A 26,776-nucleotide genomic window follows, 5' to 3' on the forward strand; every position below is an offset into this window, starting at 1 on the left:
TTGTTCCGTATGGTTTGTTGTATTACCTAGGACTTCACGTATCGTTTTGTTGTTTTTGTTCGTGTGTGTACACTTAATAAAGTATGTACGCCTATCATGCTGCGCCTTGGTCCGCTTCACATAACGATCGTGACAAACATGTCGTTATATACATGCATAAAAAATATTGTTGAAACAATTGATTCCTGACAAACTGTTAAAATTAATGATAAAGGAAAAAACAAAACTTGTATGTGAATATTCTAAGTTATTATATTGAATTAATCACTTACATTTTGTTCAATATGGGGTGGAAATACTACATTACCCAGAATGCATTTGTTTAACCCTCAAGTTGACCCAAAAGCCTTCAAAAAGAAGCCAAACAAATGAAATGGTTGGTGGAAATATACTGTAATTGGCTATTCTAAGCACTAAGGTTGAAAGAGTATATAAGAATTGTTTCTAGAGAAAAGTGATATATTCTTTGGTATCTGGAAGTGTGAACTGTCAGATTCAATTAAACTCTCATGTTCTATGACTGAGTGGAATTTATTTGAATTCTACTTCCTGTCACTCAAACTCAAATTCTATATATCCTGTGGGGTGTGGCCGATTCAATTTCAACTCATGAGTTGAATGGGAGTCAATTCCAAAATTCTGAATTGAGCCCAACCCTGCACTCTTAGAAAAAACAGTGCTATCTTGAACATTAAAGGTTTCTTTGGTTGTCCCCATAGGAGAACCCTTTGAAGAACCCTTTTTGGTTCCAGGTAGAACCCTTTTGGGTTCCATGTAAAACCCTTTCCACAGAGGGATTCTACCTGGAACCAAAAAGGGTTATCCTATGGGGACAGCTGAATAACCCTTTTGGAACCCTTTTTTCTAAGAGTGTGGTGTGTGTTTGTGTGTGTGTCTGTGCATGTGTGTGTCTGTGTGTTCAGTCAGCCCCCCGTCTCAATGATATCCTCCATTTACTGTTGGATGGGCTGTACTGTATCATATAGCGGTACATGTCTGTACATGCATATATAGAAACCCTCAGACATCCTGTCTCATAAAACATAATGATAGAGCAGTGATTAACACTGATTACACACACACCTCATACACACGGCTGACGTACTGGGCTGTGCCTGGAGGGGGTGACCGCTGTGTTTCCGCTGCTCCTTATAAATGATCATCATAGGACATCAGCAGGTGAGGAATGGCACAGTGTGTGTGTGGGTGTGTCCGTGACTCAATTTTAAAGTGGCACACCAGTTACCACCATGAAGACGGTGTATAATTTGTTTTCCTGTGAACTTGAGACAGAACACAGACTGGGGAAACACCAGGTGAGATGGTGTTTTCTCCAACCCTCCATTTCCACCTCACCACCATACCTTCCCATTCCTCCATTCCCTAAGGATGGAGTTAAACTTTTTCCACTCCTGTCTAAAGCTGAGAGCGACCCTGCCGCCCCCTACACAACCCTTCACCCCTCATCCTTCTCCCCCTTCACCCTTCATCCTCCTCACCAAATCACCCCTAATCCTCCTCACCCATTCACCTCTCATCCTTCTCCTCCCATCACCCTTCATCCTCCTCACCCCTTCACCCCTCAGCCTCCTCACCCCACCCACTCTCCTTGCCTCCAGAGTGTTGATCTCTTTATTCAGGGTGTTGGACTGTGGTTATCAGCCCTCTGCAGCCTGCTAGTCCCAGGGAAGGATGGGAGAAGAGTGTGTTTGAGAAACGGAGGGAAGGATGGGAGAGAGAGAGGGAGGGAGATGTCAGGGCTCTCAGGGACTGTCAATGGAGATGGAGAACGCAAGAGAGAGAGAGAGAGAGAGAGAGAGAGAGGGTTTAGCTTGTCAGAGACAGGGAGGGGTGACTGTTAAAGCCGGGCGCATGTATCAAATGAGCCTTAGTGTAACGACAATCTGTCAAACCTGCAGGATTCTTATCAAATCGGAATTATTGATGGCATGGCGCTGCTCTGTTCTAAAGACAGCTCACCCAGAAATCACACAAGTGATAGAAACCTTTCATTTTATCTTTACAAAAGCAGACTGTGCCAGAGAGTAGTGTACCAAGACAGATACAAGTAATTCCCTTTTGAGACAAAGGCAGGGTGGGGTGAGAGAGAGAAGGAAGGAAGGAAGGAATTGAAGAGATAAAGAGAAAATGTAGTATTTGTGTACGGTGCTCTGAAGAGGTGTAATCATAGATCAGAGGAAGCCTGGTAGTGGGGAGACGATGTGGGCACGGCCGGGGATGGTCATGTGACTGTCGTACCTGCAGACAGCCTGACCCCTGAGAAAGATCCCTGCAGGGAAACCCCTTAGGGATGGACAAACAGGACATGGCTTTAAAACACACCACTGCAAGGAAACCTCCTCCCATCAATAACTAATGGGCAGCTCACAATACAGGAGAGAGCCAGTCTACTAAGGGACGGCTGGGTGAAGAGACATTTTCACAGGAAAATAAATAATTTCAGCTCCGCTTGCCTGTGATATTTCTGCATTGTTCCTCTTCTGGTCTCAGTCCGTATTGAATTACTCAATCATAGCAGAACTGTTCTGGCTGTTAGAGAGCTGGTATTAGGCCGACGCTTCAGGAGATTACACAAAATAATTTCATTTTTAATCACAGCTCACGGCTGGAGGGGTGTGCATGTTGTGCAGTAGGTGTATGCACAAGACAAGCATGTTTGTGTGTGCACTGTGAATACATGAGAATGAGCTTGTTTGTTGTGTGTGTGTGTGTGCATGTGTCTGTTGTGTTGTGTATGTGAATTTGGAATATCCCCTTGTTCTCACAGCTAGTCCCTATGTCCCCCTTTCCCCCTGAGGACAGAGAGGTTTCTCAGCAGGTTATTTTTAATCTAGAAACAAGGGGGGAGGCATTAGGCCAGACCTGTACGATACTGACCACATACATGGAGGAGTGGGAGGGAGGGAGTGAGGGAGGGGAAGGGGTGTAGGGGAAGAGAGCTAAAAGGAGGGGAAAGAAGCAGGGTCTATTTGGCACAGTACTCTGTTTCTCACTGTTTAATGTCCCTCTCAGTAGTGACCGTACCCCCCCCTTTTACATTGAAGCAGTGCGTATAGCTAGAGCTAGTTGATTTATACATGACACAGTTCTACTGCCTCAACCAACTGAACACGGGGAGAACTGTGACAGTATTAAAATGTCTCTGGGTCTACCGTTGAAGTGTGTGTGTCCTTCTTTACCATATGTGTAATAACATGTTGTTCCGCGTCTGTCTTCGCAGAGGTCCTGATGAACACTAAGACAGAGACGTCAGATCTGAGATGGACCATCTACTCCCATGACAACCCTCAGGTGTGTATACTGACCCCCAAATGTATCCTCTCATTCTCTTCTATTTTCTCACTGGGAGATTCTCAATTGCCGAAAAGTCTGTCCTCTCCTCGACTCCTCTGTCCACAATGGTCTGGGTAGCCATTTGATTAGCTTGAGGGTAGTCTTATGGCTTGAGGGTAGAAGCTGTTAAGAAGCCTTTTGGACCTACACTTGGCGCTCCGGTACTGCTTGCCGTGCGGTAGCAGAGAGAACAGTCTATGACTAGGGTGGCTGGAGTCTTTGACAATTTTTTGCGCCTTCCTCTGACACAGCCTGGTATAGAGGTCCTGGATGGCAGGAAGCTTGGCCCCAGTGATGTACTGGGCCGTACGCACTACCCTCTGTAGTGCCTTGCGGTCGGAGGCCGAGCAGTTGCCATACCAGGCAGTGATGCAACCAGTTAGAATGCTCTCAATGGTGCAGCTGGATAACTTTTTGAGGATCTGAGAACCCATGGAGTGCATTAGAGATGGCATCATCTGTGGATCTGTTGGGGCGGTATGCAAATTGGAGTGGGTCTAGGGTTTCTGGGATAATGGTGTTGATGTGAGCCATGACAAGCCTTTCAAAGCATTTCATAGCTACAGACGTGAGTGCTATGGGTCTGTAGTCATTTAGGCAGGTTACCTTAGTGTTCTTGGGCACAGGGACTATGGTGGTCTGCTTGAAACATTGGTATTACAGACTCAGTCAGGGACAGGTTGAATATGTTAGTGAAGACACTAGCCAGTTGGTCAGCGCATGCTCTGTGTACACATCCTGGTAATCCGTCTGGCCCTGCGGCCTTGTGAATGTTGACCGGTTTAACGGTCTTACTCACATCGGCTATGGAGAGCGTGATCACACAGTCATCCGGAACAGCTGATGCTCTCATACATGCTTCAGTGTTGCTTGCCTCGAAGCGAGCATAGAAGTGATTTACCTCGTCTGGTAGGATTGTGTCACTGGGCAGCTCGCAGCTGTGCTTCCCTTTGTAGTCTGTAATAGTTTGCTGCCACATCCGACAAGCGTCGGCGCCGGTGTAGTACGATTCAATCTTAGTCCTGTATTGACGCGTTGCCTGTTTGATGGTTCGTCGGAGGGCATAGCGGGATTTCTTATAAGCGTCCGGGTTAGAGTCCCGCTCAGTGCGGATGTTGCCTGTAATCCATGGCTTCTGGTTGGGGTATGTACATACGGGGGGGGGGACGTCATCGAGGCACTTGATGAAGCCAGTGACTGATGTGGTGTACTCCTCAATGCCATCGGAAGAATCCCGGAACATATTCCAGTCTGTGCTAGTAAAACAGTCCTGTAGCTTAGCATCTGCGTTATCTGACCACTTCTTTATTGACCGAGTCACTGGTGCTTCCTGCTGTAGTTTTTGCTTGTAAGCAGGAATCAGGAGGATAGAATGACTATATGATGATGTTTCAGTGATGGTATTACTGTCTAACCATCTCTTCTCAGTGGGAGGAGGTGAGTGGTCTGGACGAGGAGAACAACAGTGTGAGGACCTATCAGATCTGCCAGATGGACGGCGCCTCCAGCCATTGGCTGCGCAGCGGGCTGATCCAGCGTCGGGGAGCTTCCCAGGTGTACGTGGAGCTGCGCTTCACCGTGATCGAGTGTTCCTCCAGAGTCACACACCACCGCAGTTGCAAAGAGACCTTCAACCTCTTCTACTACCAGGCCGACTCTGACGAGGCTACACCTACACACCCATCCTGGATGGAGAATCCCTATACTAAGGTACACAGCTATAGTAACAATGGCGCCGGAGGGAATGGGCTCCTAACCAACTGTGCTATTTTGTGTGTTTTTTTGCATTGTTTGTAACTTATTTGTACATAATGTTTCTGCTACTGTCTCTTATGACCGAAAAGAGCTTCTGGATATCAGAACAGTGAGTACTGTGACAGTGTGGGACACTAATCCGGACCCTTATAAGTAATCCCGCAATGCCCTCAGACGAACCATCAAACAGGCAAAGCGTCAATACAGGACTAAGATTGAATCCTACTTCACCGGCTCTGACGCTCGTCGGATGTGGCAGGGCTTACAAACTATTACAGACTACAAAGGGAAACCCAGCCGCGAGCTGCCCATTGACGCGAGCCTACCAGACGGGCTAAATGCCTTTTATGATAGCTTCGGACGACTGTGTGATCACGCTCTCCATAGCCGATGTGAGCAAGACCTTTAAACAGGTCAACATTCACAAGGCCACGGGGCCAGACGGATTACCATGACGTGTACTCAGAGCATGCGCGGACCAACTGGCAAGTGTCTTCACTGACATTTTCAACCTCTCCCTGACCGAGTCTGTAATACCTACATGTTTCAAGCAGACCACCATAGTCCGTGTGCCCAAGAAAGCGAAGGTAACCTGCCTAAATGACTACTGCCCCGTAGCACTCACGTCAGTAGCCATGAAGTACTTTGAAAGGCTGGTCATGGCTCATATCAACACCATCATCCCGGAAACACTAGACCCACTCCAATTCATATACCGCCCCAACAGATCCACAGATTACGCAATCTCAATCGCTCTTTCCCACCTGGACAAAAGGAACACCTATGTGAGAATGTTGTTCATTGACTACAGCTCAGCGTTCAACACCATAGTGCCCACAAAGCTCATCACTAAGCTATGGACCCTGGGACCAAACACCTCCCTCTGCAACTGGATCCTGGACTTCCTGACGGGCCGCCCCCAGGTGGTAAGGGTCGGCAACAACACATCACCAACAAACTATCATGGTCCAAACACACCAAGAAAGTTGTGAAGAGGGCACGACAACACCTTTTCCCCCTCAGGACACTGAAAAGATTTGGCATGGGTCCCCAGATCTTCAGAGGGTAGTGCGTACAGCCCAGTACATCATTGGGGCCAAGCTTCCTGACATCCAGGACATATATACTAGGCGGTGTCAGAGGAAGGCCCAAAAAATTGTCAAAGACTCCAGTCATGTAAGTCATAGACTCTTCTCTCTGCTACCGCACGGCAAGCGGTATCGGAGCGCCAAGTCTCGGTCCAAAAGGCTCCTTAACATCTTTTACCGCCAAGCCGTAAGACTGCTGAACAATTAATCAAATGGCCACCCGGACTATTTACATTGCCCCCCCCCCCTCCTGCTTACACTGCTGCTACTCGCTGTTTATTATCTATGCATAGTCACTTTACCCCTACCTACATGTACAAATGACCTCGACTAACCTGTACCCCCGCACATTGACTCTGTACCGGTACCCCCTCGTTATTGTTATTTTATTGTGTTACTTTTTATATTATTTTTTTACTTTAGTTTATTTAGTAAATATTTTATTAACTCTATTAATTGAACTGCATTGTTGGTTAAGGGCTTGTAATTAATAATTTCACAGTATTCGGCACATGTGACAAATAACATTTTTATTTTATTTTATTTTGTATACACACACACACTAACATACACACACACATCAACAGTCAACAACAAAACCCTCCTCGATGGAGAGAACCCCTACACCACGGTCAACAGCTGTACACATACTGACATACACAGCTGCCCTGGATGGAAAACCCCTACACCAAGGTACACAGGTACTGAACACACACGGACCCACTGGAATGTGAGCTCTTCAAATAGACTGTTGGGATGTTGGATTCCATGTAGAGATATTACTTCCTGTGTTTGTGTTGACCGTCTGCCTCTCCCTCCTGTCATCCTGTAGGTGGACACAGTGGCTGCAGACTTCCTGCTGAGGAAGGGCGGGGAGCGTAAGTTCAATGTGAAGACCCTGCGGCTGGGGCCTCTGTCTAAGAGGGGTTTCTACCTGGCCTTCCAGGCCCAGGGAGCCTGCATGGCCCTGCTGTCTGTCAGGGTGTTCTTTAAGAAGTGTCCCGCCCTGGCCAGCTCCCTGTCCTCCTTCCCTGAGACCGTGCCCCGCACCCTCGTACAGGAGGCCCAGGGAGTGTGTGTGGACAACGCCGCCCAGCAGGGGCCCCGGCCACGCCCACCAAAACTATTTTGTGGAGAGGATGGCCAATGGGTGGGCCAGCCCACTACTTCCTGTGGCTGTCTGCCCGGGTACGAACCCGCCGACGGACACACCAGCTGCTCAGGTAAGGAGGGGGGGGGGGGGGTTGGAAGACAAGAGAGTATAGTATGCCGTCTCATCTGTTTAGGTGGGAAGCTATTCTCTCTGTCCTTTCACACACACTCAATTCAATTTCAATGTCAATTTAAGGGCTTTATTGGCATGGGAAACATGTTAACATTGCCAAAGCAAGTGAAGTAGATAGTAAACAAAAGTGAAATAAACAATAAATATTAACAGTTAACATTACACTCAGAAGTTCCAAAAGAATAAAGACATTTCAAATGTCATATTATGTATATATACAGTGTTGTAACAATGTGCAAATAGTTAAAGTACAAATGAGAAAATAAATAAACATAAATATGGGTTGTATTTACAATGGTGTTTGTTCTTCACTGGTTGCCCTTTTCTTGTGGGAGCAGGTCACAAATATTGCTGCTGTGATGGCACACTGTGGTATTTCACCCAGTAGAAAAGGGAGTTTATCAAAATTGGGTTTGTTTTCAAATTCTTTGTGGATCTGTGTAATCTGAGGGAAATATGTGTCTTTAATATGGTCATACATTTGGCAGGAGGTTAGGAAGTGCAGCTCAGTTTCCACCTCATTTTGTGGGCAGTGTGCACATAGCCTGTCTTCTCTTGAGAGCCAGGTCTGCATACGGCGGCCTTTCTCAATAGCAAGGCTATGCTCACTGAGTCTGTACACAGTCAAAGCTTTCCTTAAGTTTGGGTCAGTCACAGTGGTCAGGTATTCTGCCACTGTGTACTCTCTGTTTAGGGCCAAATAGCATTCTAGTTTGCTCTGTTTTTTTGTTAATTATTTCCAATGTGTCAAGTAATTCTCTTTTTGATTTGATTGGGTCTAATTGTGTTGTTGTCCTGGGGCTCTGTGGGGTCTGTTTGTGTTCATGAAGAGCCCCAGGACCAGCTTGCTTAGGGGACTCTTCTCTCTGTAGGTGATGGCTTTGTTATGGAAGGTTTGGGAGTTGCTTCCTTTTAAGTGGTTATAAAATTTAACATATCTTTTCTGGATTTTGATAATTAGCGGGTATCAGCCTAATTCTGCTCTGCATGCATTATTTTGTGTTTTTTTCCCGTTGTACACTAAGGGTATTTTTTCGCAGAATTCTGCATGCGGTCTCAATTTGGTGTTTGTCCCATTTTGTGAATTCTTGGTTGGTGAGCGGACACACGCTCTCTCTTTCTCACTCACACAGAGAGAGCTGAGGCCTAAACAATGAAACAATGGAGGGCGGGCGGGGGACAGAAGAGAAGAGGCTTACAGAAGCAGTATTACCAGGGAGCGTGATGGGGCAGGGCCTGGGATACTGAGGGGACTGAGGGAGGTCAGGGGGAGAAGGGCAGAGGTCAGAGGTGAGGGCGGTGTCACAGGGCTGGGCGGCTGAGGGTGGCGTTTAGGACATGTCAGGACTGTCTGTCATACCCAGTTACACAGCCATTAATGGAGGGAGGAGAAAAGAGGAGGAAGGAGAAGAGAGGAGGGAGGGAGGAGAAGAGAGGAGGGAGGGAGGAGAAGAGAGGAGGGAGGGTGAAGGTAAAGAATCTACCCATTACCGGTACATCAAAGCCAACCTGACAACAGAGAGAGAAGCAGGGGGGTTTTCTCTCTGGGGCTCTACATCTCCCATAATGAGATGAATTATCCATGTACAGCCACACACACACACACACAGGTGGCGAGAGACAGATGGACAGAAATGCAGATAAAATGTTTTACTCATTTCCTCTTGCTCTATCTTATCCTCCTCCATTTCATTGGTTAGATGCAGTGTGTTGCTGCTCTGACAGGTCACTCTCAGCAGGTCACTACAGGCACACCACAGCAGAGGACTGAAATGTAGGATAAGAGCACGATAAGGCAATAAATCTCTGCCATGCTAACACAAGCACACACAAGCGCACACACACACAGTGCAGACCACTCCTCTTCCTCATATCCACACCATCACACACAAAATGCCACAGGCGGTGGGTTGCCTCTGTCTAGCTAATTACTGTGCTCTTATTTCAGTCTTTCAATGTGTGTCTATTGTGAAATGGGCCTCCACCTGTCTCCCACTCCCCCCTGGAGAAATGGAAAGGGAGGGTCACAATAGGGTCACATTTAGGGTTGCAAAATTCCGTGAACTTTTCAATAAATGTCCCTGTTTTTTCCGAAATCCCGGTTGGAAGATTCCCGGATTGAGGAAGGAATAAGCAGGAAATCCGGAATCCTCCAACCAGCATTTCTGGAAAACCAGGGGATTTATTGAAAGTTCCCGGAATTTTGCAACCCTAGTCACATTCCACACACTACTCTAAGGAGAAAGGTAACACACTCTCTCTCTCTCTCCTCTCTCTCCCCTCATCTCTCGCTCTCTCTATCTCTCACACGTTGCTGCCTCACTAGCACATCAGCATAAACACACAGCCAAGCATACAATTCAGCAGACAGTGTTTTAGCTAACTTCTATTGCTGTCTTCTTGTTTTAATGTACCAAGTTTGTCATCTCTCTCCACCAGAGAAGAGGGAAGCGTGTGGTAAAAGGCAGTGTGTGTGTTGATGTATTGAGAGTGTGCCATCAGCGGGGGGGAGATAGGCCATAAAGCTCTTTAAGTGGCCCGGCTCGAGCCTATCTGTTAGCTATAAACGTCTTCCCCCTGCAGCATCCCACCAGCAGCCAGCCAGTTAAAGGGTATTTATGAACAGCACTCTGATGTCTCTGTCTCTGGGTGGCTGTGTTGCTCCCTGTGCTCTGGTCAGAGGTTAGGTCTGTTAGGGGAAACTACAGATGTAGGATCTTCATTTGATCACTCTTTTGTTGCTGAAAATGTTCCTGCAAACTTGTAGTGTATTTTAGTTTTAGAAAGGCTCTTAAAGTTTGTAATTTTCACTTTGATATTTCAGACTTGATTTGCCCTAATGAAAAATTCAAATGTCCTGTTGCTGCAGGATTATTTTCCTGCTGTAGCAAACTGGCTCAATTTAAGATCCTACATCTATCAGTATGACCCTAAGAGCAGCTCCACTCTCTGTCAATGCCTTTTATTAAGATACATTGTAGACTCTATGCAATATCGAGGTAAGGTTTCTTTTATGATTCTTTTGTGATTCTTTAGAGATACTTTTGTGTTGTACTCTGTAGCTGTTTGCACATTGTTTTAACCCTGCACTGCTCAGGTACATGTGCTCTTCTTATACAAAGGACCAGCTCAGACACAATAGGGAGAGAGGGAAAGAGAGAGAGACAGGTAGAGAGAAAGAGAGAGAGAGAGGTAGGGAGAAAGAGAGAGGGTGAAAGTTATTCCCTGTACACGGATAACAAAGAGAAAGTATATTTATACTGTCTGGGAAAGGAAGGCCAGGGCCACTTGAATTGTAATGATGTCATCTTATTCAGTGATTAGGCTGACGCAGGGCTTTTTTCTGCAAACATGTAGCTTCCTGCCTGGCAGAGTTAACACCTTAACTGTTTAGCCTCTCTATTTGGTTAATGATAACTTGGCTCCTGTGAGTCGTAGAGTCCTCCACTGTTAGGCAACCTGGCTTTGTTTTAACCCTACAACAACCCATTAAACACAGACGCTGTACAAGTAGAATAACAACCAACACTGTAGCCCTACCTCATTACTGATGATAAGCGTTACCATGTTATTCGATAAAGTACAATAAAATCCAACTTTATTGTCCCTCATGGGGAAATACAATTCGTAGATAACAACTAAAACAATGTTCCCACCAGACTGTTCCTACAACCTAATGAAACATTCTGGGAACCTTTAAAGAACAGACAAACTGTGTTCTGGGAACGTTCTTGTTACATCAGGTGAATGTTTTTTGCACCCTAAAATAAACATTGTAGAATAGTTTTTTTGTGTTTTGGGAACTTATCTTTTGTGATGTCCCAACAATGTTCCCACCAGACTGTTCCCACAACCTAATGAAACATTCTGGGAACCTTTAAAGAACAGACAAAATATGTTCTAGGAACGTTCTTGCAACATCAGTGGAATGTTTTATACAAACATTATATAATCCGTATGACTGGACAGTTTCTGTGTTATGAGAACATTTGCCGCAACCTAACTAATGTTCTGGGAAATTTCACATATCAAATTTTGGTTTGCTCTGAAACATTACTGGTACATTGTGTTATTAAATTACCTGGAAACCTAATGAGAACTTTTGGGGAATGTTCTGTGGTGGTTGTTACAGATGTTATGCACAACATTTTAGTGAATGTTAGGAGAACAGTCCAAGGATATTTCATTTCAATAATTTTTTGCAAAAAATATTTTGTTATCAAAAACATTATTTCAATGTTTTTGGGATGTTATCATCCTAATATTAGATAAACCCCTAACTAGAACTTAATGGGAATCTTACCTAATGTTCTGGGAATGTTCCCAGTTTGCTTGGTCAGGAGTCTAATATTACTCCTGACTTCACAGGCTAGAATTAGACCTTCAATATCCACAAATGAATACCCTTGCCAAATGAATACAGTTATGTATTAGATCTATTTGAGTAGACTTTTATTCAAACAAAAAGTGAACAGAGCAGATATTGCAATAACACACTCGTACACACTTGCTGTGCGGATCCCCCTGGCTGAATGAGCCTAGTGTGTCAGGGAGCAGGCTCGGTTTATAGGCTGTTTACACTGAATGAATATGGGTGTCCGTGTGAACGAGGGATGTGAGCGAAGAGAGGAGAGCACATTCACATCCATTTCATTGTGTTTATTTATCTTGGCAGTTATTAAAGAGCATTCCTGTACTGTTTGTCTTTTTTGGGATGCTTTTTGTCTCCCGACCTGACGCGCTATGATGGGACACTGTGCTGCTTGAAGTGATGGTTTCTGATGCTGCGGTTTGTGGTGATGTTCAGGGCCATGCTAACTTTCCTTCTCCCTCCCCTCCCTCCCTCCCTACAGCCTGTTCTGTGGGTCAGTTTAGGTCTGGCTCGGGGGGGCAGTGCCAGGCCTGTCCAGGGTTCAGCCATGCTGTGGTGACAGGCTCACCTGTGTGTCAGTGTCGTCCAGGATACCTCCGCGCCAACTCTGACACCCCAGATACCCCATGTACCAGTGAGTACAAACATTATTACATACATACTCTAACCTCTATTTATTTTCACCTGATACTCTCTTTCTCTCTCTCTTTCTTTCTCTCTCTCTCTTTCTCTCTCTATCTCTCTCTCTCTCTCTCTCTCTCTCTCTCTCTCTCTCTCTCTCTCTCTCTCTCTCTCTCTCTCTCTCTCTCTCTCTCTCTCTCAATTCAATTTCAATTTAAGGGCTTTATTGGCATGGGAAACATATGTTAACATTGCCAAAGCTAGTGCAGTACACTACCAGTCAAAAGTTTGGACACACCTACTCATTCAAGGGGTTTTCTTTATTTCTTACTATTTTTTACATTGTAGAATAATAGTGAAGACATCAAAACTATGAAATAACACATATGGAATCATGTAGTAACCAAAAAAGTGTTAAACAAATCAAAATATATTTTATATTTGAGATTCTTCAAATAGCCACCCTTTGCCTTGATGACAGCTTTGCACACTCTTGGCATTCAACCAGCTTCACCTGGAATGCTTTACCAACAGTCTTGAAGGAGTTCCCACATATGCTGAGCACTTGTTGGCTGCTTTTCCTTCACTCTGCGGTCCGACTCATCCCAAACCATCTCAATTGGGTTGAGGTTGGGTGATTGTGGAGGCCAGGTCATCTGATGCAGCACTCCATCACTCTCCTTCTTGGTAAAATAGCCCTTACACAGCCTGGAGGTGTGTTGGGTCATTGTCCTGTTAAAAATCAAATGATAGTCCCACTAAGCCCAAACCAGATGGGATGGCGTATCGCTGCAGAATGCTGTGGTAGACATCCACTGCAGGAGGCCGGTGACTGTTCTAGTGCCCTCGCCAATTTGTTGATATAAACTCAGCAAACTGCGTTTATTTTCAGCAAACTTAACATGTGTAAATATTTGTATGAACATAACAAGATTCAACAACTGAGACATAAACTGAACAAGTTCCACAGGCATGTGACTAACAGAAATTGAATAATGTGTCCCTGAACAAAGGGGGGGTTAAGTACTGCAGTGCATCTCCTCATGGAATGCACCAGATTTGCCAGTTATTGCTGTGAGATGTTACCCCACTCTTCCACCAAGGCACCTGCAAGTTCCCAGACATTTCTGGGGGGAATGGCCCTAGCCCTCACGCTCCGATCCAACAGGTCCCAGACTTGCTCAATGGGATTGAGATCCGGGCTCTTCCCTGGCCATGGCAGAACACTGACATTCCTGTCTTGCAGGAAATCACGCACAGAACGATCAGTATGGCTGGTGGCATTGTCATGCTGGAGGGTCATGTCAGGATGAGCCTGCAGGAAGGGTACAACATGAGGGAGGAGGATGTCTTCCCTGTAACGCACAGCGTTGAGATTGCCTGCAATGACAACAAGCTCAGTCCGATGATGATGTGACACACCGCCCCAGACCATGAGGGACCCTCCACTTCCAAATCGATCCCGCTCCAGAGTACAGGCCTCGGTGTAACGCTCATTCCTTCGACGATAAACGCGAATCCAACTATCACCCCTGGTGAGACAAAACCGCGACTCGTCAGTGAAGAGCACTTTTTTGCCAGTCCTGTCTGGTCCAGCGATGGTGGGTTTATGCCCATAGGCGACGTTGTTGCCGGTGATGTCTGGTGAGGACCTGCCTTACAACAGGCCTACAAGCCCTCAGTCCAGCCTATTGCGGACAGTCTGAGCACTGATGGAGGGAGTGTGCATTCCTGGTGTAACTTGGGCAGTTGTTGTTGCCATCCTGTACCTTCCCGCAGGTGTGATGTTCGGATGTACCGATCCTGTGCAGGTGTTGTTACACGTGGTCTGCCACTGCGAGGACGATCAGTTGTCCGTCCTTTCTCCCTGTAGCGCTGTCTTAGGCATCTCACAGTACAGACATTGCAATTTATTGCCCTGGTCACATCTGCAGTCCTCATGCCTCCCTGCAACATGCCTAAGGCCCATTCACGCAGATGAGCAGGGACCCTGGGCGTCTTTCTTTAGGTGTTTTTCAGAGTCAGTAGAAAGGCATCTTTAGTGTCCTAAGTTTTCATAACTGTGACCTTAATTGCCTAACGTCTGTAAGCTGTTAGTGTCTTAACGACCGTTCCACAGGTTCATGTTCATTCATTGTTTATAGTTAGTTGAACAAGCATGGGAAACAGTGTTTAAACCCTTTACAATGAATATCTGTGAAGTTATTTGGATTTTTACAAATTATCTTTGAAAGACAGGGTCCTGAAAAAAGGAGGTTTCTTTTTTTGCTGAGTTTAAATATTGAAGAGGGTGGGACTTAGGCTGCTTCCCTGTCGCACCCCACGGCCATGTGGAAAGAAATGTGTGTGTTTTTTGCCAATTTTTACCGCACACTTGTTGTTTGTGTACATTTTATAATGTCGTATGTTTTTCCCCCAACACCACTTTCCATCAATTTGTATAGCAGACCCTCATGCCAAATTGAGTCAAAAGGTTTTTAAAATCAACAAAGCATGAGAAGACTTTGCCTTTGTTTTGGTTTGTTGGTCAATTAGGGTGTGCAGGGTGAATATGTGGTCTGTCGTACGGTAATTTGGTAAAAAGCTAATTTGACATTTGCTCAGTACATTGTTTTCACTGAGGAAATGTACGAGTCGACTGTTAATGATAATGCAGAGGATTTTCCCAAGGTTGCTGTTGACGCATATCCCACGTAGTTATTGGGGTCAAATTTTTCTCCACTTTTGTGGATTGGGGTGATCAGTCCTTGGTTCCAAATATTGGGGAAGATGCCAGAGTTAAGGATGATGTTAAAGAGTTTAAGTATAGCCAATTGGAATTTTGTGGTCTGTATATTTTATCATCTCATTGAGGATACCATCAACACCACTGGCCTTTTTGGGTTGGAAGGTTTGTATTTTGTCCTGTAGTTCATTCAATGTAATTGAAGAATTCCGTGGGTTCTGGTAGTCTTTAATAGTTGATTCTAAGATTTGTATTTGATCATGTATAGGTTTTTGTTCTTTGTTCTTTGTTATAGGGCCAAAAAGATTGGAGAAGTGGTTTACCCATCTCCGTTTTGGATAGATAACTCTTCGTGTTGTTGTTTGTTTAGTGTTTTCCGATTTTCCCAGAAGTGGTTACAGTCTATGGATTCTTCAATTACATTGAGCTGATTTCTGACGTGCTGTTCCTTCTTTTTCCATAGTGTATTTCTGTTTTGTTTTACTGATTCACTTTGCATTCTTCATCAAACCATTTGTCATTGTTGTTAATTTTGTTCGGTTTTCTGTTTGAATTTTTTTGATTTGATAGGGAAGCTGAGAGGCTAAATATACTGTTTAGGTTTTCTACTGCCAAGTTTACACCTTCACTATTACAGTGAAACGTTTTGTCCAGAAAGTTGTCTAAAAGGGATTGAATTTGTTGTTGCCTAATGTTTTTTTTGGTAGGTTTCCACAATACTTTCCTTCCGTCTATAGCATTTCTTAATATTATTCAGTTCCTTTGGCTTTGATGCCTCATGATTGGGTATTGCTCTGTTCAAGTAGACTGTGATTTTGCTGTGATCTGATAGGGGTGTCAGTGGGCTGACTGTGAACGCTCTGAGAGACTCTGGGTTGAGGTCGGTGATAAAGTAGTCTACAGTACCACTGCCAAGAGATTAGCTATATGTATACCTACCGTAGGAGTCCTCTCAAAGCCTACCATTTACTATGTACATACACAACGTGCGACAGAGCTGCAGGAGTTGTGACCCGTTTTTGTTGGTTATGTTGTCGTAGTTGTGCCTAGGGGGGCATATGGGGGAGGGAATGCTGTCACCTCCAGGTAGGTGTTTGTCCCCCTGTGCGCTGAGGTGTCAGGTTCTTGTCCAGTTCTGGCATTTAGGTCGCCACAGACTAGTGCATGTCCCTGGGCCTGGAAATGATTGATTTCCCCCTCCAGGATGGAGAAGCTGTCGTCATTAAAGTATGGGGATTCTAGTGGGGGGATATAGGTAGCACAACAGGAGGACATTTTTCTCTGTGAGATCACTTCCTTTTGAATTTCTAGCCAAATGTAAAATGTTCCTGTTTTGATTAATTTAGGTCTGCTCTATACCAAATTAGCATACACCCTGAGTCCCTTCCCTGTTTCACACCTGGTAGTTTGGTGGATGGAACTACCAGCTCTCTGTAACCTAGAGGGCAACCAGTGGGTCCATCTCCTCTCTACCATGTTTCTTGTAGGATGACAATGTCTGTATTTCTGATTGCTTTGGTGAAGTCTAGGTTCCTGCTCTTTAGGCCAAAGGCAGATGACCTCAGGCCTTGGATATTCCAGGATGAGATAGTGAAGGCTTTGTGTTCCATAAAGTGTCCAATGTTGTTAGTCGTGTGGTTTGGCCTCAGACCAGTAAGTGTGAGCAGAGCCTGCTGAGCATCTGGTATATGCCTCTCTCTCTCTTTCTCTCTCTCTCTTTCTCTCTCTCTCTTTCTCTCTCTCTCTCTTTATCTCTCTCTTTATCTCTCTCTTTATCTCTCTCTTTATCTCTCTCTCTCTCTCTCTCTCTCTCTCTCTCTCTCTCTCTCTCTCTCTCTCTCTGTCTCTCTCTCTCTCTCTCTCTCTCTCTCTCTCTCTCTCTCTCTCTCTCTCTCTCTCTCTCTCTGTGTCTCTGCCCTACTTTCACTTTCAACGTGTTTCTCTTGTTCCCCTACCTCCTTTGTTGTCCCTTGCTTCTCTTCAGCTTCTCTTTTCCTCTGGTGTTGCTCTCACCTGCTCTTAGGTCAGGGCTGAGAGTATTGAGATGCGGCTCCTTTGTGGCGGTGTAGAGGGGGCGGGGCAGAGCCTGGTGGTCACTCCCAGTAAGGGAAGCATTGATGGCCCTGAGTGACACCTCCATGTGGATTCAGGAATTTCAATTCAGCCACGTGTGTGAAAGGGGAGGCATTTTTAATTGGGCACACTCACTCAGAATGGCCATGAAAAGACTTCGGAACCAACAGCAATTGGCAGAAGACTGAAACCCTGTCGAGGACCAAAATAATTCCCTGTGTAGACTCTGCTAACCTATTACACCACATGTTTAATTAAAGCTGTCTCTAATTAAGACAGACAGTTTGAATGATTTTAATCACTCCTGATATTTTTGCTAATCACAGCCCCCCCCAACACGCCCCCCCCCTAAATGTTGACTTTTTTAATTTGACGTAAATTCAACCTAAATTAAAGTAGGTCTATGTGATGGTACACAACTGTCTCCTACTTGTGGCCACCCCAACCTCCCAGAGAGCATTGTGCCACACAGCCTCATTGGCAGGAGCAGGAACTAATTCATACTGGCTGGTTGGCGTTGCAATTGTGGCAGAAATCACATTCCCCCTACTACAATCTTCAGCTGCTGATCATTATCAAAATATAGACGCATGTAATTGGAGCACCAATTCAATCCTGCATCACAATGTTGTTTCCTGCTGTGCCCCTCAGCCCCTCTTCCCCGGCGGCTCCTCCAGACGCTAGCTGAAATGTGTCTGGAGCGTAACAAATAGCAAATAAAATGCAAGTGATTTAATTGACAATGCAAATCTGAAACAGAGGAACAGTAATATGGCACATCGGGCCAGTAAAGTGCCTTCAAATGGAAAATGTCTTAGTACTTTTGGCTGATGAAGTATTTATGATTGCTGATTGCCTAATGAGGTGGTGTGTGACCCTTTCCTCTCCCCCCTGTCCTCCAGGACCCCCCTCTGCCCCACGCAGCATCGTGACCCAGATCAACGACACCACGGTGACACTAGAGTGGAGCGAGCCCATGGACAGCGGCGGCAGGACTGACCTGAGCTACTCTGTGGAGTGTTCTCTGTGTGGGACCCCTAGGGGTCCGTGCTCCCCCTGCGGGGACAATGTCAGCTACAGACCCTCTCAGCGAGGCCTGCTGGGCCGCAGGGTGGTGGTCTGGGGCCTCATGCCTCACACCACATACACCTTCTCTATCCAGGCCCTCAATGGGGTCTCCCCGTCCAATGGCAAGGGGGCACCCAGCGATAGAGTTAACATCACCACCAGTCACGAGGGTGAGAGAGGGATGTTTGGGTTTGTGGTTGGTGTTGTATGGTTAGAAGAGGAAGTTGAGTGTTGTTCTATCTTTTAAAGTTGTTTAATTTGTGTTTGTCAGTTCCAGTGCTGGTGTCTGTGATCAGGAAGAGTATCTCTACAGAGAGCAGTCTGACTCTCCACTGGTCAGTTCCAGCCCAGCCCCACTACACCATCCTGCAATACCAGCTACGCTACTGTGAGACGGTAAGGATGACCAGACACACTATCTCTCTCTCTCCTCCCATTGTTAAATAATACTGTAGCACTGACTCCCCTCAGGTCTTAGGGAGTTGACTGTTCTATCTGTGTCCATCACTCTTACCTCTCTCCCACTGGCTCAACCCGTTGTTCTTATCTGCTTTTGTTCTCCCTCCATCCCTCTCTCCCTCCATCCCTCTCTCCTCCATCGTCTATCTCTCCCTCCATCCCTCTCTCCCTCCATTCCTCTCTCGCTCCATCGTCTCTCTCTCCCTCCATCCCTTTCTCCGTCCCGCAGGAGCGTCGAGGTGAGGAGCAGTTGTGTCGCTACAGGGAGAGTGACAGTAACCAGGTGGTGCTGAGTGATCTCCGCAGGGCCACTCAGTATGAGGTGCAGGTCCGGGCTCGCACCATGGCCGGCTATGGCAGCTTCAGCCCAGCAGCCTCCTTCAGAACCCTGCCTGACGGTAAAGAAAGGCCCAGGCTTCACTCTCTCAGAGAGGCCTGTACATATCCAGGCCAACAAAGTCTTCTAGGTTTCTTCTAGTTTTGTGTGTGTTAGTTCCACCCTGTTGTTCTAGTTTATTTGCCAGAATACATTAGTTAATCAGTTACAACATTTGTTTTGGTGTATTTTTGACGTTTCCTTGTTACTAATTTTTCTATTTTTCCCTGGACCTGCACCCCCCCTCCTTTTCTCTCCTTTTCATCCTTTTTTCAGGGGACGACTCTCCTAACCAGCTACTGATGACCAGTTTCCTTATCGCCATGGGGATGCTGCTGCTCATCACTGTTGTCACTGTGGCTGTCTTATGCATACGGTGAGAGCCGGGGAGAAAGAGAGGGCGAGACAGGGACATAAATTCTGTAATGTGAATAAATAAATAAATAACATATGGATCTTATCTTAACTTTGACATTTTTGTAACCTCTACCAATCATATCTTATTGAGCTTAGATAATAACTCTGCTACCTACAAACAGTATGTCATATTTGAGCAAAACTCTCACAGAACCAAATACATTTTCTTTGTGCTTTGGAGGCTAGAAGTTATTCCACTCACTACAACCCTTTCCCTGGGCCTCATTGTTTCAGCAAACAGCCACACATGCCCTCTGAAAAAAGGTTATGGGAACATGGGGAACCAGAGAGTGAGGAAGAGAGAGAGGAAGAGAGAGAGAGGGAGGGAGAGAGAGAGAGAAAGAAAGCGAGAGAGAGCGGGAGGGAGAGAGAGAGAAAGAGAGGGGGGGGAGATGGAGGGAGGGAGGCGGTCAGTGACAGGATGCAGCCGTCCCAACCCTGTCTCCACAGGACCGGAGAACAATAGTCCTGACCTTGGGGCACACACCATACACACACCATACACACACCATACACAAACCATACAGAGTTGTGCACATGAATACATTCATACACAAATACGCACACATACAGTACACATACATTGTGTATTTGCACATACTCTGAGAAATACACAGATGTGTGCAATCACATTGAAACACATACCCGCATGCACACAAACACACATTCTCACTCACAGTAGAGGCCTGGACCAACCGCCAGCTGAGGGTGGGACAGTATTGCTATTTTGGGCCTGTGAGGAAGAAAAGAGGAAAAGAAAGAGAGAGAGAGAGAGAGAGAGAGAGAGAGAGAGAGAGAGAGAGAGAGAGAGAGAGAGAGAGAGAGAGAGAGAGAGAGTGAGGGAGAGAGAGAGAGAGAGAGAGAGTGAGGGAGAGAGAGGGAGAGAGTGAGGGAGAGAGAGAGAGAGAGAGAGAGTGAGAGAGAGAGAGCGAGGGAGAGAGTGAGGGAGAGAGAGAGAGGGAGAGAGAGAGAGAGAGAGAGAGAGGGAGAGAGAGAGAGAGAGAGAGAGTGAGGGAGAGAGAGAGAGAGAGAGAGAGGGGGAGAGAGAGAGAGAGAGAGAGAGAGAGAGAGAGAGAGGCAGGGGTCCAGTAGCTACAGGGCTGTACAGTCCTACTGGGATGGGGCCAAAGGAAGTCTCACTAATGGAGGCCTCCAGCACAGTGCACAGCAGACACAGACACACAGTCAGCCACACAGAGCAGAGTGGCTCCTGAATGGGGGAGAACAGTAGAGGAGAGCCCAGGGTCAAGGCATTACTTCATCTACCAGTCATGTATTGTGTCTGAGACAGAGAGATACCAGCTTGTTTGTGACACATAAAAACACCCAGGGAGAGATTAGAGACAGTGTTATGTCACCGGACTAACAACCTCTTTCTTCCTGTCTCTCCCTCTATCTCTCTTTCTCTGACACCTTGACGCTTTTCTCTCGTTCCCCCTCTCTCTCCTTCTTCTCCCACACTCTGTTCTTTTCCACAGCAGACACAGTAGAATGAAGGACCCAGAGCTGAGTGACAAACATGGACAGTACCTCCTGGGCCAAGGTGAGTACACACACACACACACAGCACACACACATGCACACACGCAAATAGTGCATACAGATTTGTTCAAAGTCATGTTTTTCATCTTTTAGTCTGTATGTGACCATGACTGGTTTGTCGTTTAATTCCCCCCCCCTCCTCTCCTCAGGAGTCAAGGTCTATATTGACCCCTTCACCTACGAGGACCCTAACGAAGCCGTACGGGAGTTTGCCAAGGAGATCGATGTTTCCTTTGTCAAGATCGAGGAGGTCATTGGTGCCGGTGGGTCTCACGCTTTCTCTCTGTGATGTTATTTCTTGCTGCCTGTTAACAGACTGGTTGATGGGGTGCTGTAATATCATGTATGTATTGTAATGAGTAATGTTTCCCTGGCTTGTCTCTAGGGGAGTTTGGGGAGGTGTGTCGGGGCAGGCTGAAGGTCCCAGGGAAGAAGGAGAACTACGTGGCCATCAAGACTCTGAAGAGCGGCTACACGGACAAACAGAGGCGGGACTTTCTGTCGGAGGCTAGCATCATGGGCCAGTTCCAGCACCCCAACATCATCCACCTGGAGGGCATCATCACAGCCTCCTGTCCCGTCATGATCCTCACTGAGTTCATGGAGAACGGAGCGCTTGACTCCTTCCTTAGGGTCAGTATCTATATAGCGCTCTCTCTGAGCCTTCCACACACACACACAAACACACACACACACACACACAGAACTCCTTCCATTCTTTCACTATGTCACTTCTGGTCTCTGACTCTCCCTCAACCCCACCCCTCTTACACATATTTAATTGTTTCTCCCAGATCTCTAACTCTTTCGTCTTCCCTCTCTGTAGTTGAACGATGGTCAGTTCACTCCCATCCAGCTGGTGGGCATGCTGCGTGGCATCGCGTCGGGAATGAAGTATCTGTCTGAGATGAGCTATGTCCACAGAGACCTGGCCGCCCGCAACATCCTGGTCAACAGCAACCTGGTGTGTAAGGTGTCTGACTTCGGCCTGTCCCGTTTCCTCCAGGAGAACTCCTCAGACCCCACCTACACCAGCTCTCTGGTGAGACTACTGCACCCCGTTCTTCCTCAACACCAAGCCCATATATGGTTATGGTGTGTGGTTGTTGACTGCATATGGTTATGGTGTGTGGTTGTTGACTGCATATGGTTATGGTGTGTGGTTGTTGACTGCATATGGTTATGGTGTGTGGTTGTTGACTGCATATGGTTATGGTGTGTGGTTGTTGACTGCATATGGTTATGGTGTGTGGTTGTTGACTGCATATGGTTATGGTGTGTGGTTGTTGACTGCATATGGTTATGGTGTGTGGTTGTTGACTGCATATGGTTATGGTGTGTGGTTGTTTACTGCATATGGTTATGGTGTGTGGTTGTTGACTGCATATGGTTACGGTGTGTGGTTGTTGACTGCATATGGTTACGGTGTGTGGTTGTTGACTGCATATGGTTATGATGTGTGGTTGTTGACTGCATATGGTTATGGTGTGTGGTTGTTGACTGCATATGGTTATGGTGTGTGGTTGTTGACTCCTCTCTTTTATCAGGGTGGTAAGATCCCCATCCGCTGGACCGCCCCAGAGGCCATCGCCTTCAGGAAGTTCACCTCAGCCTCCGACGCCTGGAGCTACGGCATCGTCATGTGGGAGGTCATGTCCTTCGGAGAGAGGCCCTACTGGGACATGAGCAACCAGGATGTGATCAACGCCATAGAGCAGGACTACCGCCTACCGCCGCCCCCTGACTGCCCCACCCACCTCCACCAGCTGATGCTGGATTGCTGGCAGAAGGGGCGCTCGGCCCGCCCTCGCTTTGCCGCCATCGTCAGCGCCCTGGACAAGCTGATCCGCAACCCTGCCTCACTCAAGATCATGGCCCAGGAGGGTGCAGGGTGAGTGGGCACAGATCTATAGGCGAGAGGGGTGGGTGTGGAGGGTGCGTGGAGAGTCAGAGAAGGTAGTGTGGGTTTAAACACAAAGCATGAGGTAAAGACAGGGAAATGACTGTCTAACCACCTGGAGTATTGTATATCCTGTCCCCTAATAGAGCCCCAGTCTTCATTCCAGTACTTCATTCCTAGAATACAGTCCTGTCTGTCAGAGAGTCAGTCTACATGAACCTCTTACTGTCCCTCCTCTGTCCTGCTCCTCTGTCCTGCTCCTCTGCCCTGCTGTGACCTGTCAGGCTCTAGCTGTGCCCATCATCTCCCCCTCTCCCACCCCAAATACTGACCTGTCACTCACAGCCTGGCCCACGCCCCCTCCCCTCCAGCAGCCATTGTTGTTACCTGTCACTCATGCAGCCTTAGATCCCGCCCCTATTCCGTGGACATGCCTGTGAGGCCGCTGGTGTGCTGGTGACAAAGAGTGTGTGTGTGACGTGTCCCTGTGTGTGTCCCCTTTCCCCAGGCCGTCCCACCCCCTGCTGGACCAGCGGGCCCCCCCGGCCCCCTCAGCGTGTGGCTCCGTGGGGGAGTGGCTGAGGGCCATCAAAATGGAGCGCTATGAGGACAGCTTCCTCCAGGCTGGATTCACCTCTGTAGACCTGCTGGCCCAGATCACTGCTGAGTGAGTTCACACCTACAACAATGTAGCTGTCTGTCTGTCTCTGGGTGTCTTGAAGTTGAGTCACTCTCTACGACCATAGCTCTGTATCTCTGTCTGCCTGTCTATCTGCCTGTCTGTCTGCCTATCTGTCAGCCTGTCTGTCAGTCTGTCTGCCTGTCTGTCTGTCTGCCTATCTGTCAGTCTGTCTGCCAATCTGTCTGTCTGTCTGCCTATCTGTCTGTCAGTCTGTCTGCCTATCCGTCAGTCTCTCTGTCTGCCTATCTGTCTCTGTCTGTTTATCTAACAGTATGTCCTTCTCCTCAGGGACCTGCTGCGTCTGGGAGTGACCCTGGCTGGACACCAGAGGAAGATCCTGTCCAGCATCCAGACTCTGACCATGACCAAGAGCCCTGTAACCATACGCTTCTAAACCCGGCACAACTCACCTTGACCCCTGACCTCTTACCCTGACCGAACACAGACACCAGCACGCACACAGCACACAGAACATCGCACACCCATGGACCTAGCTAGCACCCTGTGGTGCTACACCCACGCAGTCCCTCACCCTGGCACCAGCCGGCCCCTTCTCAGCGTAGTGACAGAGCCTCAATACGAACTTATTATAGATGACCTTCCCTACAACCTGTTCAACCTGTCCTCATTGACCACCGAGCGGTCAGTCAGGCCTGGTGCTGGGGACTGGTAGGAGGCTGCTGGAGACTCTCAGACTGCTTCGCTGGCCAGTTCACCCTCACTACTCCTCCTCTGCTTCACTGCTTGAATGTTTACCTGTGGTCCTGAACAAACTGGTGATACTAGTGGAAGCACAGATCAATGCCAACGCCAACCAAAGGACTAAAGCTTTTCTATTGGTGTATTTCATGATGAAGAACTTGAACTAGACACTTTCACAAACATGGTGACACTTTCACAAATGTTTTGTCTTGGATTATTCATCCATGTGCATTATACGATGATGTGGATGACAGCTCTTTCAACGGACTGGAAAATGTGTGTTTGGACTCTTATCGGATGGGCCTCACGTTTTCCTTTGGTTTCAAAATGGCCTCACCTTTCCTCAGGTGTTATGGGTAATGTAGGCATTTAGACCAGAACAGACTGTAGTCATACAAGCCTTCCTCTCATCTTCCTCAGTGAATGTGTGTGACCCTCCTGGGTCAGCTGTGTGGGAGGAGAGCAGGACTGAGATCAGCACTTTTATAGATTGAACAGAGAAGTTGGGTTTTTTAGTCAGATATAGAGATCTCTCTGTCTGTCTACACCTCTCCTCCTCTCAGCAGCTGCAGTACTTCCTGTGTTTCTCTTGGAGTATGGCTGGCTGGACATTTCCACTTCCTGTTGCTGCTGGACTGGGCAGCTCACTTCCACACACTCAGACTGAACGAGGTCCCTGACCGTGGTTACCGAGACCAAGAGAACACTGCTTAAGTATTTTCTAATTGGACGACTTTGACCAGGAAAGACATCAGTCTGGCCTCTCATTGGTTGATATTATTGGTGGTGTGTTTCCATCTTGCTCGAGTGCCATTTGATCTTCTATGTGAATTGAAATCAAAATGCCTGTTCTATAAAGTGGAAAGCCCTCCCAGGGTAATAAAGTTTGATCTGCCATACAAAGTCCCTTCAGATGCCACCAGTTTCACATGTTTGGGGAGATTGTGTGGTTCCTTGTTAACTAAAGGATTGTGGGACATGTGATCTTCACATTGAGGATCTGTTATAAAAACAGGGACCTATCTTTTATAAAGTTGCCTTTTAAAATATTGTGTAGATAAGTATGTTTCGATTCCCCCATCCTTTCTGTGTGTAATGTGTATTCAGTCACAATAAAGACACACACCAGTGTTTATCACCTAGGACTCCTGCTCCTCTTTTAACAGGCAACTGAGCTTGTAATAACACTCACATTACACACACTCCCTCTACAGTTCTCAAATGCACACACACACACACAAATACAAAGTGAAACACATTTAAACACACACACTCTCATGCATACTATGTGAAGCATCCCAAAAGTGCACACACACTCACACATATGCACAGCCAGCTTCAGGATATTAACCATATTCCTGTAATTGTTTTAAGGTGATCCGTTTCCTTGGCAGCTCTTATTTCAAACATTCCTCCCCACAGATACTGTGACCTCCACAGTGAGGGAGTGGGAGGGGGGTTATGGTTTGGGAATTGAGCCCTTAGCTCCCTCGCGGACATTCCTCTCTCCTGCTCCTTCCTTCAGAGGGACAGCCCGTACCCCTGATCGCTCTCAGCCTGTCCTTGGCTCTGTTCTCTGACACTCTCCTGTGTGTTCTCCCCTCTGCTCCTCAGTCCTCTGGAGTAGTCCCTGCTCTGCTCTCACCATGCCCCTGCTACTAACTACCCTGTTAACAGCACGTCCACAGCCCCATCTCAGAGCAGAGCAGCCCACAGAGAGCTCACCACAGACTGTTTTCTGCTGTTTTCGACTCTCTCTCTCTCTACTGCACCTGCTGTCTTGACCTCTGAATGCGTGGCTATGAAAAGTCAACTGACATTTACTCTTGAGGTACTGACCTGTTGCGCCCTCTACAACCACTGTGATTATTATTTAACCCTGCTGGTCATCTTGAAGAACAATCTTGCCTTAATGGCCATGTACTCTTATAATCTCCACCCGGCACAGCCAGAAGAGGACTGGCCACCCCTCAGAGCCTGGTTCCTCTCTAGGTTTCTTCCTATGTTCCTGCCTTTCTAGGGAGTTTTTACTAGCCCCTGTGCTTCTACATCTGCATTGCTTGCTGTTTGGGGGTTTAAGCAGGGTTTCTGTATAGCACTTTGTGACATCTGCTGATGTAAAAAGGGCTTTATAAATACATTTGATTGATTTACTTACTCACACAGACTGTAATCTTACTCTGGGTGTTGGGTTTTGCAAAGCATTAAAGCTAATGTAGGTGCTTCTATTATCTGTGTTGTTGCTGAGTCAGTCCCAGGTCCCATGGCCCTCCTGTGCCCTGCGCTCCGCTGTTACAAAGGAAGTGTGTCACAGAAGCTTTCATGTGCTGCAGATAAACAATGAGAGGATGACCCCT

General features: G+C 46.9%; 1 protein-coding gene across 2 annotated transcripts in view; it reads left to right on the forward strand.

Annotated features, from left to right (window-relative positions):
- LOC121541889 (ephrin type-B receptor 4a-like) overlaps positions 1-25,557 on the forward strand; it is a 34,821-nt gene extending 9,264 nt beyond the window's left edge. Inside the window, exons 2-16 of one of the 2 annotated variants that reach the window (XM_041851259.2) lie at positions 3,242-3,312; positions 4,783-5,064; positions 7,030-7,420; positions 12,336-12,488; positions 18,176-18,511; positions 18,613-18,737; positions 19,030-19,198; positions 19,453-19,552; positions 21,072-21,136; positions 21,285-21,398; positions 21,521-21,768; positions 21,962-22,177; positions 22,683-23,026; positions 23,544-23,702; positions 24,006-25,557. In XM_041851259.2, coding sequence (XP_041707193.1) covers positions 3,242-3,312; positions 4,783-5,064; positions 7,030-7,420; positions 12,336-12,488; positions 18,176-18,511; positions 18,613-18,737; positions 19,030-19,198; positions 19,453-19,552; positions 21,072-21,136; positions 21,285-21,398; positions 21,521-21,768; positions 21,962-22,177; positions 22,683-23,026; positions 23,544-23,702; positions 24,006-24,111 — 2,879 coding nt within the window. In that variant the 3' untranslated portion in view covers positions 24,112-25,557. The remainder of the gene's footprint in view (positions 1-3,241; positions 3,313-4,782; positions 5,065-7,029; positions 7,421-12,335; positions 12,489-18,175; positions 18,512-18,612; positions 18,738-19,029; positions 19,199-19,452; positions 19,553-21,071; positions 21,137-21,284; positions 21,399-21,520; positions 21,769-21,961; positions 22,178-22,682; positions 23,027-23,543; positions 23,703-24,005) is intronic. The other variant, XM_041851260.2, reaches the window with a different exon arrangement.
- Positions 25,558-26,776: the final 1,219 nt, after the last annotated feature.

Source organism: Coregonus clupeaformis, chromosome 27, assembly GCF_020615455.1.
Source record: "Coregonus clupeaformis isolate EN_2021a chromosome 27, ASM2061545v1, whole genome shotgun sequence".
Classification (NCBI taxonomy): Eukaryota; Metazoa; Chordata; class Actinopteri; order Salmoniformes; family Salmonidae; genus Coregonus; species Coregonus clupeaformis.